This window comes from Podarcis raffonei, chromosome 7 (genome assembly GCF_027172205.1).
Source record: "Podarcis raffonei isolate rPodRaf1 chromosome 7, rPodRaf1.pri, whole genome shotgun sequence".
Lineage (NCBI taxonomy): Eukaryota > Metazoa > Chordata > Lepidosauria > Squamata > Lacertidae > Podarcis > Podarcis raffonei.
Genome location: NC_070608.1, coordinates 65,012,837 through 65,030,969, shown reverse-complemented (window position 1 = coordinate 65,030,969; position 18,133 = coordinate 65,012,837). Strand labels below are relative to the sequence as shown.

Sequence of the window (18,133 nt, the reverse complement as noted above, 5' to 3'; positions counted from 1 at the left end):
CCCGAGCGGCGGCGGCAGCGGGTGAGGGGAGTCGCCGCTGCTGCAGCTGCCTCCTCCTCGCGCGCGCGGCGGCGGCGCCCCCCCGCCCCCTACACCCTCGTCGCCTTCTTCTCCCGCGCCTCGCGAGCAAAGTGTGCGAGAGTGAGTGCGAGTGCGAGTGAGCGAGAGCCCCGTTGCGCAGCTTGCTCTGCGCACAGGCACCACCACCAGCGGAGGAGGAGGAGGAGGAGGGCGGCAGAGGCACCACCAACCACCAGCAGCAGCAGCACCACACGGGCATTGGGGGAGAGTGAGTGTGTGGGGAGGGGGGGAGAGGAGCCAGACACGCGCACACTCACTCACACACACACACACACAGAGAGAGGAGGAAGAAGAAGAAGAGGAGGGGAAAGGAGGAGAGAGGCCACGGCAGACACTCAACTGAGACAAAAGTATCTCCAAACCAGCACCCAACTCCACCTTGGGAGGCGGGCGCCTCAGCATGGCTTCCGAGGAACTCTACGAGGTAACACAGACCCTTGTGCTTCCTCTCCCCCCCACCCCACCCCCAACTCCACAACCCCCCACCCCGTGGCCCCCGCCTTCCTCACTCTCGGCCCCCCTCTATTTTAAGTGCTAACGCTTTAAAAAAAACAACACCCCAACACCCTTGCATTTCTTTCCTCTCTTTTTTTTCCCTTGGCGGGGCCCTGTAGGCGCTCGCGCGCGCGCTCCCGCCGGCCCGCGTGCGCGTGTTTCCAAATTGCGAGCTTTTCGCCTCCCTGCCCTCCTCCTCCTCCCCCAGTTTCGCTAGAGAAGAGGACGGAAATATGACTGAAAGGAGGAGACGGCAAAGTGTTTGCCATTGGCTTGCGCTTTCTCTTCTTCTCCTCTCTTCTCGCCCGCCTTTCTCCACCTCTCCCCACCCCACCGCCCGGCCCCACAACCCCTCTCCCAACTCCACAGCCGCCCCCTTGCCCTCTCCGGTCTCGCCACTCGGACTCCACGAGGGAGGGGGGAGGGGAAGGGTGGGTGCTGCCGGGTGGGTTCCGGACGGTGGGTTGCAAGAGCTGACAGCCACGACTTGCTCAGAAGCTCCTTGTGCACCCAAAGTGAGGTGGCTGTGTGCCCTCCCCCCCCCCGGTAGTGTGCAAAAATGCGTGCAAAAGCCATGCCCCCTCTAGGGCGGGCACGAGGAACGGTTTCTTTCTTTCCTGGGGTCGTCTTTTGAAACTGCATTGACATCTTAGCCTTGCAGCAAGCCAGCTGAGTTGATGCACAGCATGAAACATTCAAAAACGATATGCCTCCACGTTGTTGTTTTTTTGCAGGAAGGCAAGTTTTTCTTTTAGAAAAAAGAATATGGTGGGGGGTAGGTTCAGAGCTGGTGCTAAAGAGACGTCATCCTTTTTGCACTACTATGTGATCCTGTGGTAAAAATTGGGGTCTTTAGCTTTGCCAGCAAAGGGGGCAACCGCTTTAACTTTGAATTTCAAGTTTTCACATCTCTAATGTATGTGGATGCACATTGGAAATCCTCTTCAATGCAACTTCCTGGTTTTGATATTTACAAAGTGTTGTATTAGGGCTCTGCAACAATAATTATTTTGGAACCATTCGAACCCATTTGATAAATATCAGTTCACTGAAAAGACAATAGTTCTCTTGTCCTTTAGGCAAATACATATTTAGAGTGTGTGTTGGTATTTTTAGATTGCTACTGTTTATCTGAATCTGAATTTTTTTAGGAAGAACTGAAATATACTGGAAAAAAAGTATGAAACTTGGGTCTGCAATCCTAAACAATAGTAGGGAGCAAGCCCTGCTGAACACATTGGAACTTTCTTCTGAGTAAACATGAATAGGATTGCGCAACTAAGTGCCTTGCCAGTGTATGAGGAGGAACTTCTTGTGAATGAGGGGTAGATCCTATTCAGTCAATAGAAAAATAGCTATACACATGTTTGTTTTGAGTGAGTTTGATGAATAAAGTTTCTGAACCACTAAACCAATAATAGGAAGGTTTGGTATCTCATAGTTAATGGTTGTGAAGATTTCACCCGTCTTCAGAGTTGAAGCCAAACTAATGTGGGTGAAATGTGGGTGAAAGAAAAAAACTATATGACTGAGTTCACTAAATTAGCCTTACTCAAACCTTTAATTGAATGCTGTGGTGATCAAGGCAGATGACTTCATGGAGTGGTCGCCTCTGGATCATCCAACAGTTAATATGGACCTCAACCATTAAGGTGGTAATCAATGTATCATTCAGTCATGCTTATTAGCTATGGAAACTGATGTCTCTTAGTCGCACTAACTAAATGAGTTGGAAAGGTGATTAGGACATTAAGGCATAAAATATACCAGATGCTGGATGCAAATACCATTTGGGAACTATCCAATGCCTGGAATACTTCATTAAATGAAGTAAGTTGACCAATGCCATGAGTAAGGTTGTTGGTATGGAAACATTCTTTTCAAATATTTTGTCTTATTTTTTTAGAGCACCATAGATCATGCATTGTGATTCTTTTTACAAGTAGACTTACTATTGAAATACATTAAAACAAATACATTGTTTTAAAATGCCTGAGTTGCTTGATGATTGTTGTCCTTCATGCCAAGTTTCAGGTAGAAGACAGCTGAGTCTGCCTATGCCTGTGAAGGGGTGAGCAGATATCCCATTTAAGTGGGATAGATGTCTTGGTCAGATACAGCTGTGATGCCGTCTGGTCCTGTATTGAATTCTGCAGTGATTTGTTGGGAATTGCTAATGTACGGTGCTAAATGAAAGAGGCAGGCCATGGTCTCTCTTTGGGGCATTGTTTATCCTTCAGAGTTGGAATGCAGTGGCATTGCGTTTGGTCTAAATGATGAACATGATGTAAAGATTTACAGCTGTCTTTGCCATGATTATTTTTTGGAACTACAAACAAAAAAACTATCAAAGGAATATAAATTTTGATTACTGGATGTTTTAGAAATAAAAGAAACTCCTAGGAAATTCTATCTTTCCCATGAAATACTTTTGTGTTTATGGTTGAAAAATATGGATTGTTGAGTTTTATAATTATATATATAATTTTATAGTTTTATAATTTTTATTTAGTGCTAAAGATAATATTCGAGAGAGTTCTCTGCAACTCAAAGAAAAGCAACTTGACAGACCAACATTTTGGTTTTTTCCTGGAAAATAACTTGGAGAAGCAACAGGTCAAATGTACTATTCTGACTGGATATAGTTCCCTTGGATTCATCTAATAGTTCAAAGCAGGATACAGAAGACCAGTTGAAGCGGATCAAAGTTTAGGAGTCTTGTACATCACAGTCATTTATCTAAAAGCATTCCTGAAGTTATAAGTCAAGCATTCATTCAAGGAGTTGGATAAAGTGACTTTCTTTCATCTTTTCACCTGAATTTATACACATGGAATTTTGCTCTTTATTAATGGCATCACAGTATTCTCATATTAGGATATTCTATGCACATTTTTTACTTGAAACTTAAGCAAAATCTATAGGTTGTTTGACTCTGAATTAAATATCTACCACTTATCTATAGAAGCTTGAGGAACAGACAACTTGCTTTGCTAACTTACCCAACACATGACCGAAGCAATACTTCTTTTGAGGATTATTTCTCTTTCTTGGATTTTGGAATTAATAATTTCACCAAATTATCTCAGATGGTGAATCTTAAACATCTTTTTTATGAAGATAATGGGATTTTAAGTACAATGAACAGGTTTGTTTTTGGTTTGCTTGTTTTTTAGGATGGGTTCTCTACACACAATCATCTTAATATGTTTGTACAGTATCAGTTTCAAAATATCAAAATTTTGGCCCTCCATTAAGTAGGCATGATCCAGAACTATATGCTGTTGATTTGACAATACTCATAATTTAAACAAAAATAAATCAAAACATTAAGCCCATTAATTATGTTGAGGCTTTTTCAGATTGGTGACAGGTAGTTGTTTTTGTTCTGCTTTTTGCATGTGTTGCAGTGGGGAAGAAAATGAGGACAACAGCAAATGAATAATACTCAAAGCCCATCTGTACCCATATGAAATTGCCTGATTAATGTGATTTTCAGAGGCCCTTCTTTGGGTACCCATCTTTGAGATGAGATGAGTGGTAACTGGGGATAGGGCCCCAGTGGTGGTGGCACTGTTGCTCTGGAATGTCTTCCCCATATACGTTTGTCTACTTTTGTCTTCCCCACTGGTTTTATTAGATGTGCAGTGGACAATTTAATTGCTTTAACAGCTCTATTTTAAGTTCGTTTTGCTGTTTTATATTCTGAAAGTGTGTACTATACTTGTAACTTTGGTAAGTTTATTATGATTGGTTTTCTCTTTGTATTTGGATGTTGCATTGCAAATTTTCTTAAAAGATTAAAACACGGGGGGGGGGCACCTTAAATAAAAAATAGGCCTGATCAACAAACTGCCTGATCAACAATCTAGCTAACTGGACAATCTGTAGTTGCTACAAAAAGTAACATCAATGACTGATGTTTCTTTATTCCTGACCTATACTGTCTTCTAGATTTGGGGCAGTTTGCATTCTGAAAGGGTGTGTACTAGATAACACACTATGTGTGTTAAAACATGTGCTTCAAATACTGGCCATCAAATGACAGCCCAAGTAAAAAGTTTCGGCAGTTCCAAATTATGTTCAGATTTTGGTGATTGTCTAGGAAATGGGTGAACCAGACAGACAGGCATCGCTAATTCTTCTCATTGTGTTCTTGCTGTTCAGATTTGACACATGTATGGAATAATTAGGATAATATCAACTGAACTGAGAATTATAATGGGAAGTAGGGTCTCAAGTACATAGGAAACAGGGAACTTCCAAATAGTATTGAGTTACTAGCAGTACGATGCTCAACTAAAATTTTATTTCAGCCTAGCTAGCTATATACAACATACAACATTGAAACAAACCAAACTGGACAAAAGCTGAGCTTTGTACATGTTGAAGATTCTTGAGGCTTCAAAGCTCCCTGTAGTATGGAAGACGGTGAACTAGAATGATTATGAAAATGGCTTTAAATGTGAATGCGGAGAAGAGAAAAGCTGGCAGGAGCTAAAGTGGGACAGAGAGAGCTATAATGTAGTGGTCAATTTGCAGAATTGGCATTTCTAAAATATGTAGTACTTCTCCAGTGTTTTGGGATGTGTGGTAGGTTTGCAGTAGGGAGCTTCAGCCAGTAGCAACTCCCTGATATATGTCCACTGTGAGCCCTGGAGACTCCCAGCTCTCCTTTACGTTTTATGTATCCTAGCATCAAAAACGTCAAGAGTGTTAACTGACCCTTAAGCATGGAGAATTTAGAAGGATATGGTTCCTGAGATGAAATGATGTGAGGAATGAAATAGAAAACTTCCCTGGTTGGTTCAGAGTCTCTATGTTTCTCAAACTTGGGTCCCCAGCTGTGGTTGGACTACAACTCCCATCATCCCTAGCTAGCAGGACCAGTGGTCAAGGATGATGGGAGTTGTAGTGCAACCACAGCTGGGGTTTGAGAAACACTGGTTGAGACCAAAGTTCATTGGGTCTAGCATTCTGTTGCCACAAGTGGCCAGCTAGATGCTTTGTTGGTGTTTGTTGGTAATGGCCATTCCCCCACTGTTGTTTAATCAGAGATACAAGGAGTTTGAACATGGAGGTCCTGCTTGGTTATCATGACTAACAAATGTTGATACAATTGCCTCTATGAATTTGTCCAGTTCTTTGTTAAAGTTACCTATACCTAACCAGTAAAGGCTACCCATTGATAATGAGTTCCAAGATAATAATCTGCTTGATTGTAGTATAGTATTTGGAATGGGTTGATGCTTTCTGAAGATGAATTTATTACACATATATCATATTTCTGTAAGAAATTGCATGTATCCAGCATATTTACCAAATACAGTAGCAGTGAATATATGTTGTTTTCACCATGGGTATACATGCTTGGGGATCTCTGGCTGCTGATTGTGTGAACATGAATACATGTGGTTTCCAAGTCTTAATTGGAAATATTTATCATACTCTACAGAGTGATATAATTTAGCATGTTCATTTGTATTGAGTAAACAAAGCTGAAAGCTTTGAAACTGCAGAGCTTGCCTAATATTGTATTTGTACTTGGCTTCCATTCATTGTTACCAATGAACTTACGAAATGGAAAATTTTCTGTAGAAAAATTAAACACTAGAAAAATTTCCATGAAGAATGCCCACCTGACATGCTTGGCCCTGAGAAGAGATTACAGCTCCTGATTAAGAGTTCTTTGAGTACAGAATTCAGAATCCCGGTTGTTCCTTTTTTAAAACAACAACAACTAAAGAGCTAAGTATCCTTGATGCAAACATGATGGGTTGGATCTGGGTTGCTATATTTTGAAGAGCAAAAAAGAGGATGCTGTGATTTTAAATACCCCTACTACAGAGGGAGTCTTTTAAAAGAGGCCCCATGGAACATGTGTGCTCTGTATCCATGGGGCTTCTTTTAAAGGACTCACCCTGTATATCTAGGCTATAGAAGCTGTGATATATTGCTGAGGGGGCTTAAGTCATGTTTAGGGTAGAGCTGTTGAAATCAGTGATGCTTGGGTTGGCCATGACTAACTTGTCCAATTGACTGCATTATGTTTACTTGGATCCAACCCATTGCATAGATACAGTAATGGTAAGTAAAGTGAGCTGTTGGTGGAAGGGTTGAAGGAAGAACACATTTCCTAGTTCATTCTTCTGAATGAGGACAAAGTGAAATGTAATTGTGTGTTGTTTCTGTATATTATTTTGTTTAAAATGCTTAAATGTTTCAAACGCTTTGCATATTGTCCCATTGATATATTGTGAAGTAGCAATATTTGGGGAGATAAGATGTAAATAAAGTTAGTGGGGTTTTTTGAGAACATCATATGAGACCTAGCTTTAACCTAATTCCTCAGTACTATGAAGAATTATCTACTTTTAGTAAAAATGCACATGAAATATGCAGTATTAGTCTTGGGCATAAGTATATCCTTGCATTAGTTGGTTATGATGTTGCTCATATGCAGTTTTTCGATGCCTTGTTATATTTAAACAGAACTACTCATTTGATGCTATATGGAAACTACTGCTAAGAACACTGGGTCTTCGCATATAGATGTTTACAGCCCTGTTTTCAAAGTCAAAACAGTGTTTAAAAGACTAGGTTGTAAAAGCTGAAGTGGGTAGGCATTGTCTTGCACTTGTGGAGTAGTTTGAGGATAAACCTTTTACTGAGGATTGTGCTTGAGCTATTATATACTTATTTTCTCTTTAAGGAGTGAGTTGCTAGTTTTCTCTTTGTTCTCTTTTGTACTGACACATCACTGCACAGATTAAGTGAGTTCTCATGGCCACAATTCTCAATTCTGTTTGCACTATTTTTGCTATGTGGTATTTCTAACCAGTGATACAGGCTTTCTGGAAAATTGTGAATTAGGATAATTTGCGTAAGAAAATGTTCAGTTTCCACCAGAAAATTTTCTAATGCCCTAGAAAGTGAAATAATTTAGCATGTTTATTTTGCTTGTATTTAGTAAACAAATCTTTAAAAAAAAACCCTTTCCTAATATTCATTTGCAGTTGGCATTCACTAATTGTTACTAATGAGCTTATGAAACAGAAAATTTTCCCTGGGGAAACACTTGAGAAAAAATTTACCCAACACTACTCCTAATGCTTAAATTTGTGCAAAACAACATGAGGATATTCCGAAATCATTTAAAACTTGTTTGTATTTTTGATGTCTACTAGTGAAGTAGACACAAGTTAGTGCAGTGTGTGGTAAGATTAACATGTAAGATTTCCCCACGGCATCATAAAATTGCTAGCATAGTATTACAGTACCTATAATCTACCTTAAAGGAGTGGTGATGTGTCCACTTCCTTAAGAGGACCTTCATGGACCCAAATATGTTAAATAACTATTGTACAGTGGCAAATATCCCCTTTTGGGAAAAGGTGTTTGAGAAGGTGATATGGTCTAGTTTGAGGCCTGACCATGTCACTGAAACAATCTTGGTTGCCCTGGCTGAGGACATTTGTCAAGAGAGATGTGGGAGTATGACCCTGCTCATTCTGTGTGATCTTTCAGCAACTTTTGATAGTGTTGACCATGGTATCTTTTTGGAGCATCTCAGGGAAGTTGGGGGCACGGTGCTTCAGTAGTTCTGATCTTATCTCCACAGCCTTTTCCAGAAAGAAGTTGTAGGAGGCTCCTGTTTGCTACCATAGGAGCTATTCTGTGAGGTTCAATGGAGTCACATCTTCTTCCTCATGCTATTTCAGATCCATATGGCAGTCACTGGGCACTGTCATCAGGACATTTGGAGTGAGGTGCTAATTTGCAGATAACGCCCAGCTTTATCTCTCAATTCCACCTGAGTTGGGAGAGGCAGTTGAGGGGTTAGGCCTGCGCTTGGAGGTGGTGATGTGCTGGATGTGGGCCAATAAATTAAAGCTGAATCCTGAAAAGACAGAGGGGTGTTATTTGTCTCAAGTTGGGGAGATGGCCTGTTGTGGAAGTGGTTGCACTCCTCTGGAGGATATTGTAGATATTCCTGGATTCAGCACTGTCCCTGGACTCAGGTGGCCTCCATAGACAACTGTGTCTTTCAGCTCCAGCTGGTTCACCCATTGGACGGAAATGACTTGTAGTAATAGTACTGGGTGTTGTGAACTAGTGCCTGGAATCAGTAATGGACCGAAAGGGACATACTCAGCCTTCAGTCCCTATCTTGGAACTGAGTTGAGAAGCTGACCTCATGGCTACCACATCTAGTCTATCTCTTGTACCTTCATGGTTCCCACCACTACCACTTTGTTTGAGAACACTTTATGAGGGAAGATACTGGTAACTTGAAAACCTGCCATAATTTTGTGCCTTTTTGGTTGGTCCTTACAGAGTTATAGCCTCTATAACTGATTTTGGTTCCCCCTCCCCCCATGAATCAACATGGCAAGCTTTGTTTTTTTTTCTCAATCTAGACAAGACAGAGATTCCACAACCATCCACTAATAGTTCCACTAGAATCATCAATGGGTGGTTGATGTGTTGAGATTCAACCTCTGCTGGATGTGATTGCACTTGTCATACAGCACGAGGTTCACAGCATGGGGGTGCTTTTTAAAATATGGTATTTATTTATTTTATTATCATTAATTAATTAAATATACAACTTCTCATTGGAGGATGACAAGGCGGTTGCAGTATAAAAATCATTTGGTTGTGGATAACTGGGTGCCATCAAGCAGCCTTTTATTAACTAGTTTGTGTGCTGAGGCTCTAACTTTTATTTTTATTTTTTAAGTGTTGTTCTGTCTCAACATACTTATCTACACTTTGGTTATCTCAGAATTAAACTACTCTTAATTAGTTATAATTGGGACTGCCTTTCTGATAACCATTTGGGAAGTTCATCTGATTCAAAATGCTGCAGTTGGATTGTATATGGTGACAGTGTAGAATTTATCACATGCTATCTGTTATTACTGTTTGGTAACGGCTTTTGCCTGTAAAGTCTACCAATGTATCTTCAAGACTTTCTGCTCTTCCATATTGTTAAAATAAGAATAGCCACATCTTAAGATCTTCCATTAGAACTCCTGTTTTAGTTTTGGCCCAGACCTTGCCAGATGTGCTTTCCCTAGGCACATCTGGCAAGGGTCTGCGCAGCCAACCTTTAGGGATGTATCAAAAACACCCAGGCCTTTGGAGCTTTGGGATGCCCTTGGTTTTTTATCTTGGAGATGGAATATGTAGGATTATTAATTATTTGATAGGCGCTCTGTTCTTTTGCTTTTAGTTTGCTTGCCTTTTTTGCTATCTCATTGTTAATGAGACTGCAAGCTGTATTGGAAGTGTGCAAGTAATCAAAGAAAGAAGGAAAGATGAACAATTGGGGTGATTTCTTTTGGGTAGCTTAATATAGTGATGGGGAACCTGTTGGATTACAGTCACTGGGCATGCTGCCTATGCTGATAAAATTAGAGTCCAACATTGCTTGGGGAGTTCCAGATTCGCTTTTGCTGGTTTACCCATTCCGGAATCTTAGAAGTCTAGAAGGTAAAGGTACCCCTGACTGTTAGATCCAGTCACGGACGACTCTGGGGTTGCCTGCTCATCTCGCTCTATAGGCCAAGGGAGCTGGTATTTGTCCACAGACAGCTTCCAGGTCATGTGGCCAGCATGACTAAGCCACTTCTGGTGAACTGGAGCAGCGCACGGAAACGCCATTTACCTTCCCACCGGAGCAGTACCTATTTATCTACTTGCACTTTGACGTGCTTTCGAACTGCTAGGTGGGTAGGAACTGGGACCAAACAATGGGAGCTCACCATGTCACGGGGATTCAAACCGCCAACCTTCTGATCGGCAAGTCCTAGGCTCTGTGGTTTAGACCACAGTGCCACCCACGTCCCTTTAAGCAGTCTAGAACTGTAGCACAATTCCCTGTAGAGGCTGAGGTTTAGGGAGTTCACAGATGTTGCCTCAGGCAAGTATTACATTATTGCAATTTGTTGATTGCAAACAGGCCTCTGTCCTCACTTTAGATGACTGCAGAGTTTTAACTACATATAAGTCGTCAATAATTATTAGTTATCTTGTTACTGTGTGGATGACCGTAGTACACTTGGTACTTGGGATTGTAGCAGATTTCAGGCTGTGGTACACATTTGTAGTACATTATGATCACATCTAGCACGTGATTAACTCAAGTGATAGCAACGCCTCATTGTTGAAATGGCACAATTTAATTGCATGCAAGGCAGAGAGCTTGAAAGCTCCTTTTGCACCATGTTTCCCTGGTGCGAAAAGCTCTCCATTGTGCTTACCAGGCTCTGTGATGCTTTTGTGAGATCTTGTGGCAACGTAGATGGCCCTATGAAATCTCACAATAGCATCCCAGAGCCTAGTGAGAAATGCAGAGAGAGCTTTAAACAGGCTTCCTCAACCTTGGCCCTCCAGATGTTTTTGGCCTACAATGCCCATGATCCCTAGCTAGCAGCACCAGTGGTCAGGGATGATGGGAATTGTAGTCTCAAAACATCTGGAGGGCCAAGGTTGATTGAAGAAGCCTGGCTTAAAAACTCTCCACCTTGCTTGCAGCAGGGTACTAAGGATGATCACGTGGGGGCAGTTTGAGTATATGTGTTTTTGTATATATGCTCCTTCCATGGAATACAGTCCATGCAGAAGATAACATCATACAGTACGTTAATATCATACTGTCATGTTTGCCCTAGAGATTTCCTTGCTTACAAGCGTCCTCTCCTTCCTAGACAAGTTCATATAACAAAGGGGTTTAAAGTGGGAGCCCAGTTACTACAGTTTCTAGCTGCTGGACTGACTGAAGATATAAGCCCAGCAGTGAGTTCTGAGTCCGGGAAAACATTCCAACCATTTTGCACACAGGAATCAGCCGTTGTTTCATTTTCCAACTAAAAATTTCTGCAAACTTTGAGTCCCCCATATATTGAAGTCCATATCATGTTTGTGGATATTCTTATTCCGCTGCCCCACTGACAGCAGACTTGGTCACTTGATTCCTATACCCCAACCTCTTTCTCTCTGTGTGTATTATATTATATAGCACATATCATTGTGTGGCGAATGAAACATTTTGGGATGTTCCCCCAAAGTAGTATCTTCTTACAGCAATTCCATTTCGCCCTTTTTATTAAAAAAAATAATAACTTATGCTTGCCTGCATGGTTGGTACGCTCCTCATGTAATTTCATAGATCCTAAATGTAATCACAGAATTGTAGAGTTGGAAGAGACCACGGGGGTCATCTAGTCCGACCCCCTGCAGTGCAGGAACCTTTTGCCCAATGTGGGGCTTGAACCCATGAGCCTAGTTATGCAAAGGATCTCAGATGAAAGGTAGTACCTAACCGTGAGCGAGGTAATATTTTATACAGCAGTTGTGTGTGCGGCATGTACTGTTGTGTTTGGTTAAGAGAACACTCTGAAATTCCTAGGGAAACAAGCAGTGAAAAAGTGCTGGGGAATTATATGGAATTGCACCTCTCTGGCATGTGCCCCTTTATGTTTGGAAATGCAAGCCTTTCTTTCATGCTTTTTATACATTCACAACAGCAGACGTGGTTTCATGTGATGAACACAACTGCTTCACAATGTGGTGAAGCGGCAGTACATTTGCATCAACTTAAACGCTGCTTCATCTCTGAAAGCTGACTACTCAAGCACACAACATAAAGTTTTGGATTTGTACATTTTCAAATTATTATGCTTTTAAGGCATCCACTGGGACCAAATTCATGTCTGGGAGGGGGGCAATATTTAATCTCAGGCACATTATTCTTTTTCCATGCTTGTTATCCAGTATTTTCTGTGTTGTCTCCCTCTCCTCTCTTTAGTAGGATGTTTGTTTATAAATAAGGCCAGATTTATGTAAGTAAAGTGAACACTGTACTTCCACATTTTGTAAGATTAGGTTAGAAATACTAGATTCCCTTGCTAATATTAGGCTCAGACAGTTGATGTTCCATTCACTTACCTTTTTTGAGAAGGTTTGAGAAATATTTTGGATGAATAAAATGTTGGCCATGGTAATAAAACAGGCTTCTTTTTCAGAAATCATTGAATTTTAGCTTCAATGCATAATTCCTTTGAGAAATTGCTTTGTGGAGACAGACTTTTTTGAGCAGCCCTCATGATATATGATCAGTTCACAAATAATTTTTTTCAGTGTTCACCTTCCAGTACCAAATTGTCGTTAGCAGTGAAAGTTGGATCCAGTTCTTCCTGCTCATCAGTAAAATTGTTTCATCTGTACAAACTGATTTGAAGTGGGGGCCTGTTCTCAATTACAGAAATGTTTGATTATGGTATATGAGCTAGGGTCACTTGTTCGATATTTCAGTGTGCTGTCTTGATGTCCAAAAACGTCTCTAGTTTTAAAATCTTAGTATATCATTTCATAAAATAACATGGTAAGCAAATGTATTTTCTATAATTAATGTGTGGAACAAATGAACTTTAGAGCTCACTAACTCACATCAGGCACTTAAGCCATGCTGTGCAAGATTTTCTATTACATGGGTGTTGCCCTTGTGTCACGAAGGTTAAAGTTAGACATACAAAACTGCCTTGCTATTTTAGAAACTGTCTTGCAAATATATAAAAGCAGCAATTCTAAGTACACTTACTAGGGGGAAAGTGCTGTTAAACTCAGTAGAACTTACCTCTGTGTAAATCTGCTTAGATTTAGGCTTTAAGAAAATAAATGTGTTTGTAGAAATGAAGCCACAATTGTTTTTATAAAAATCTACAATGCTGGGCGGGGGTCGGGACAAGAATCCTAGATTGTTTGTTCTGCTATTTGCAGTGCAGGTGACTGAAGATTTTTGATCTTGGCCTCTTAAGCATTGATGTTAGTGCTTTGGCATTTGAAATATTTTTTCACCCTTGAAATTGGCCATGCAAATGAGAAGATGTAATTGCAACGTGGCATAAAATGCTCTCAGTTGCACATTTACCAAATGTATGTGATGGAAGCTGAAGGTTGTATCCAGCTAAGTTCTGCTGAGAGTAGTATATCCATTGAAATGAATGGACCTAAGTTAGTCATGTCCTTATTTTCGATGAGTCTAATTGTGTAGAATTAACACTGGCTGCAATCCTGAAAATTTGGACCAAATACTCTTATTTTTTTCAAGAAATCTGATTAAATAGTGCAAAAATGGAGGTGAGGGGATTTTTTTTATTTTATTTTGCCCTTTATAAATCAAGAGCGAGTCTCTTATTTTACCTCTAGCTGAGCTTCTAAGCTTAGCTGTAGCTCAGTATTCACTATACAGGACAAGCAAAGCAATGCTAAGTATTAGCAGAGTGGGTAGCCAAAGTGTTTTCATGGTAGCCTTTGACAAACCTGTGCCTATGAGAGGTGTGTTGTACTTGTAGCTGAGATAGGGCAAATTTCAGGTTTATAGAAATTTGCTTTTCTGTATTACCAGTATAGCTAATGTCATACTATGTCATGTCTATGTCTGCCTTGCTTACAAGCCCCTTCTTCATAGACAGATATACGGCCAAACAACTTAACATGGGAGTCCGGTTACTGCAGTTTTATCCCATTATAAACTAACTGAATGTATACACTCACAGCCAAGTCTGTGGCCAGGAAAGGAGTTCTTGCCATTTTCACCCTGGAGTCCTCCCCCATATTATTTATACAGTTCTTCCCTGACCATGCCTAAGTCCTACCCACACTAAGAACCTGTACGGCACCTGGTACCTATGTGATATACAGAAAATAAATTTACGGTAATGAAAACATGAGAAGATGTGGCAATGGTAGTGAATGCTGAACATTTGTCTGAGCAGTTTAGTACTCAAAACATGCCTGCTGAGTTGCGACTTCAGGTTGCAGTCCTGTGTGTTCACTTACTTGAATGTAAGCCTTATTGACTGCAGAGCGACTTGTTTCTGAGCAGATGTGTGCAGGGTTGAGCTACAGTACATGAGACCCTTGAAGCTGTTCAGTGTTCTTCAAAGAATACTTTGATGTCTCTCAGTTTTGAGCCGATGTACCTAAAAATGTGATAAATGCACTTTTGTCTTCTTTATTAAATTTCTGTACCGCCCTTCATCCAAGGATTGCAGAACAGTTTACAATATAAAACCACAAAACACCTAACATGGTAGGAAACAAATACAATACCCCCTCCCACAGTTTAAGAGGCCATAGATTGTTTAATTAGCCAAAGGCCTGGGAGAAGAGGAATGTTTTTGCCTAGAGATATGTAATGAAGGCATCAGGCAAGCCTCACCGGGGAGAGCATTCATAAGTTAGTATATGGTAGCATTTTGCTTCACCTAGTTTAAAGTAAACCCAGCTTAAATATTTTACTAGCCTTTCTTCCTTTGCCAATTTTGTTAAAGGTGACTCAGACCCTTGAAGTTGAGTTGATATATGAACTTGATGTATTGACTTAATGTTTGCACACACAAGATGTGATCCTTCCATTTACAGCAGCGTTGAGGAACTTCCAGCCCGTAGGTCTGATTAGGCCTGCCAATTTGGCCTGCCATGCAGTTTCGGCCAAGTCGCACCTACCTGCCCCGTACCTGATGTCATATATAATGTCAGACTGGTATAGTTACCACCTACTGCCGGAAGCAGGATTTCCAGCCACTGTCAATCAGCTGATTGCTGGTGCTTGCAGGGCACTGTGCCCTTTACCCATGTGGTTTGACTTCAAACTGCATGGGAAAGGAAAATGGCTCACCTGCTTTCATTGTGATATCAGGTGACGGATAAGTGGACTGGCTATGGAATACGGATGGCGGCGACAAAGAGGGATGTGTTATGCTCTGTGGTCCCTGTCTGTACCTGCATGGGGAAACCTTGTGTCATTAGTATTTTAATGATATTTCTATGCTTCGCTTAAAAATGGAGCATACTTAAAATGGGAGGAGGGAATAGGTGGGTTGTTTGTTTGTTTAATAGTGGGCTTATCAGAACTCTAAAAGTACTGTAGTCATTTAACACCTCTCTGGATGCGTGTTTTAGCACAAGGCCTGATGAACAATTTGTGCTGATCTGTGAAAAAATTGTGTTCCCAATATTTGTAAGATTGGCTACAGCCTGAATAGGAGGGAAACAGTAGAAGAACTGTGGTGGATTATAGTGCACCATGCTATCCCATTTAAGGTTTAAAACTGTTCGTTTCTTTTCACTATAAAAGATGTTGGAAGTACATGTTCTTCCCCAGTTTCAAAATTCCATTTAAAAAACATTCAGGCTTGCATTTGGATAGGAGAGGGGATATGTTTTTCTTTTTCATGCTAATTGTGTAGGTTTGAGCTCTGCAAATATTGCATAACAATAGGGCAGGGCATGATCTTTAGTCACTCCTCTCCCTGCTCTGCTCAGGGCTTGGTGACGCTGCTGCCCTCCTTCTGCTTCAAGTGCAGATGGGATATGTACGTGTGGCTTGCTGGGAGGGAGAAGGGTGTCATCCTAATTATTACATTGCATTACATTTTTGTGTGTTTAAAACTGGCAGTCATTATTTCTTTCCTTTAGTGTGAGGTATGTTGGATGCTAGACATGCAGGTAGCTCTGAGCAGTGTTAGAAACTCAGATATATAAGCTAGGTGCCAAATGACTCCTTAAACCAGGGTTACCATCGCCAAAATGGAATGCCTAGTTGCCATTTGGGGGCCAGACTGTAGCTAGGCATAAATGAAATCTTCTGATCTCCTCATTGCCACAAAGCAAATACTTAAGAGTGGAAGTGTATATTTTCACTTTTCTTGTAACAGTTGCATGAGTTAGAAATCGGCTAGGAAGAATGTCCTTCTTAGCAATTAACTTGAGAGTGTAACTTACTTCAATGGTAAATATTTTGATGAGAATAAAAATTCTTCCGATAGAAGAAGATGAGCTGCTGTGTTTTTGACCTCTTTATGTAGATTGAGAATTGAAGAGTAATTGTGTATGTATGTGCACTTTAGTTATAAAGACGTTTAATGTTTTATGATAGTCTTAAGTGTTATTGTTTATCTCTGTCCTTCTGTGTAAAACTACATGTGGAGACAATACAGCTATTCCATTCTACTTAATTTCAGCACTCATTCAATGTAGCACATAGGCTGAAATATTATCAAGGCACCTTGTTAATATTTCTGCGTTTTGAGACAATTGCTTATATTCTTGGCTATCTAGTTCCCCATATGCAGTGTGCCAGTCCACACATTCAGAAGGAATACTTTTAAAAAAAGTAAAACTGAATAAAATTAAAATAGATTTATTTAAGAGAATTATAGGCCAGCTTTAAGGCCAAGCTCTGTCAGGACAGCTTCCATCCTAAAATATTAAAATGCAACATGAATTTGATTGTTATTATCATACACCAATAAAACCAGCAGTAGCAAAAAAAAAAGCAAACACCATTCTGCCCAGGAACGAAAAAGCAATATGTAACTATGTCCACAGACCCATCAATGTGTGGTAAGATGGTAGTCAAGTAATAAATCAGAGCACCTGTCAAGGATAGGCAAGCAAAAGACCAGTAACTTTTTAACCATTTCTTAGAAGATCTGTATGATTGTGACCTGTAAGAAAAAAGCTGGTAGTGAGTTCCAAAGCTCTACAGCTGGTTTTGATAATACTTTCAGGTTAACAGAATTTAAGCAAGAATTGTGCTTTAGTGATCTTTGATAATTGATCTTACCCCATAGTTGATGCAGCCTCCCTGACAGTTCAGCTCTATATCTAGGATTGAAAGACCCTGCATAGCACATTTAATCCCACTTCAGAGGGTCTTTCAGAAGTAGCTTTTCAGAGGACACATGGAGTTGCATTGGCTTTCCCGACTCCTATCCCAATGTGTGCTTGGTTTCAAGCATTTGCATCATTCATTTATTTCAAAATGGCGCCTGGCAGATGGCAAAGATATCTGCCACCCCCACCTTAGGAACCCTAACCCTCATAGTGAGTTTTGCAACAATAGCTCAAGAGGTGGCTAAAAGGATACCAAAAAAGCAAGCAAAGTCATGCCAAAGCAATTTTTGGGCTGCCATATTGATTCAAAGCGACACCCAGCACCCAAACATCAGTGAAAATCACCAGGCCAACCTTTGGGAATCCTTGTGCCGAGTTTGGAAATAATATCTGAAAAGGCGTTCAGTTTCACAGAAAACAGACAGACAGACAAGACAGCCTACTTTCCAAAATATGTAATAGATAGAAAAAGTAGTCTGCATTCTGAAGGCATGGTAAGCCTTAAACCATGGCTTTCCACATGCTAATACACAACACTGGAATGCTTCCAGTGTGCTCCTCTTTAGTTTGAGCAGCAAACCACGATCAGTTAGTTTTTCTCAAGAAATGTAAAAACCAGAAAAACATCCAAAGTGAACCCCAAAACAAAACAGAATGGGTCTCAAGATGCTGAAAAGATATGGATTTTATTTTCAAAGCAGCCCAATTTTGGCCAATTACTGTTTAAAGTCCTCCTTCAGGGGCTGTATAAACAAAGACGATGCATTGCATGAATCATATATACTCAACATTTAAAAACAAACTAAATTGGTTGTATACAAATTGCATATAAGCTTATCTCTACTTACCTAAATTGAAAAACAGCCTG

The 18,133-nt window shown here is 40.6% G+C and overlaps 1 protein-coding gene across 3 annotated transcripts in view; it reads left to right on the top strand.

The window, feature by feature from the left end:
* The first annotated feature begins 367 nt into the window (after positions 1–367).
* CDYL (chromodomain Y like) overlaps positions 368–18,133 on the top strand; it is a 94,078-nt gene continuing 76,312 nt past the window's right edge. For all 3 annotated transcript variants that reach the window (XM_053396990.1, XM_053396989.1, XM_053396988.1), the window contains exon 1: positions 368–505. In XM_053396990.1, coding sequence (XP_053252965.1) covers positions 482–505 — 24 coding nt within the window. In that variant the 5' untranslated portion in view covers positions 368–481. The remainder of the gene's footprint in view (positions 506–18,133) is intronic.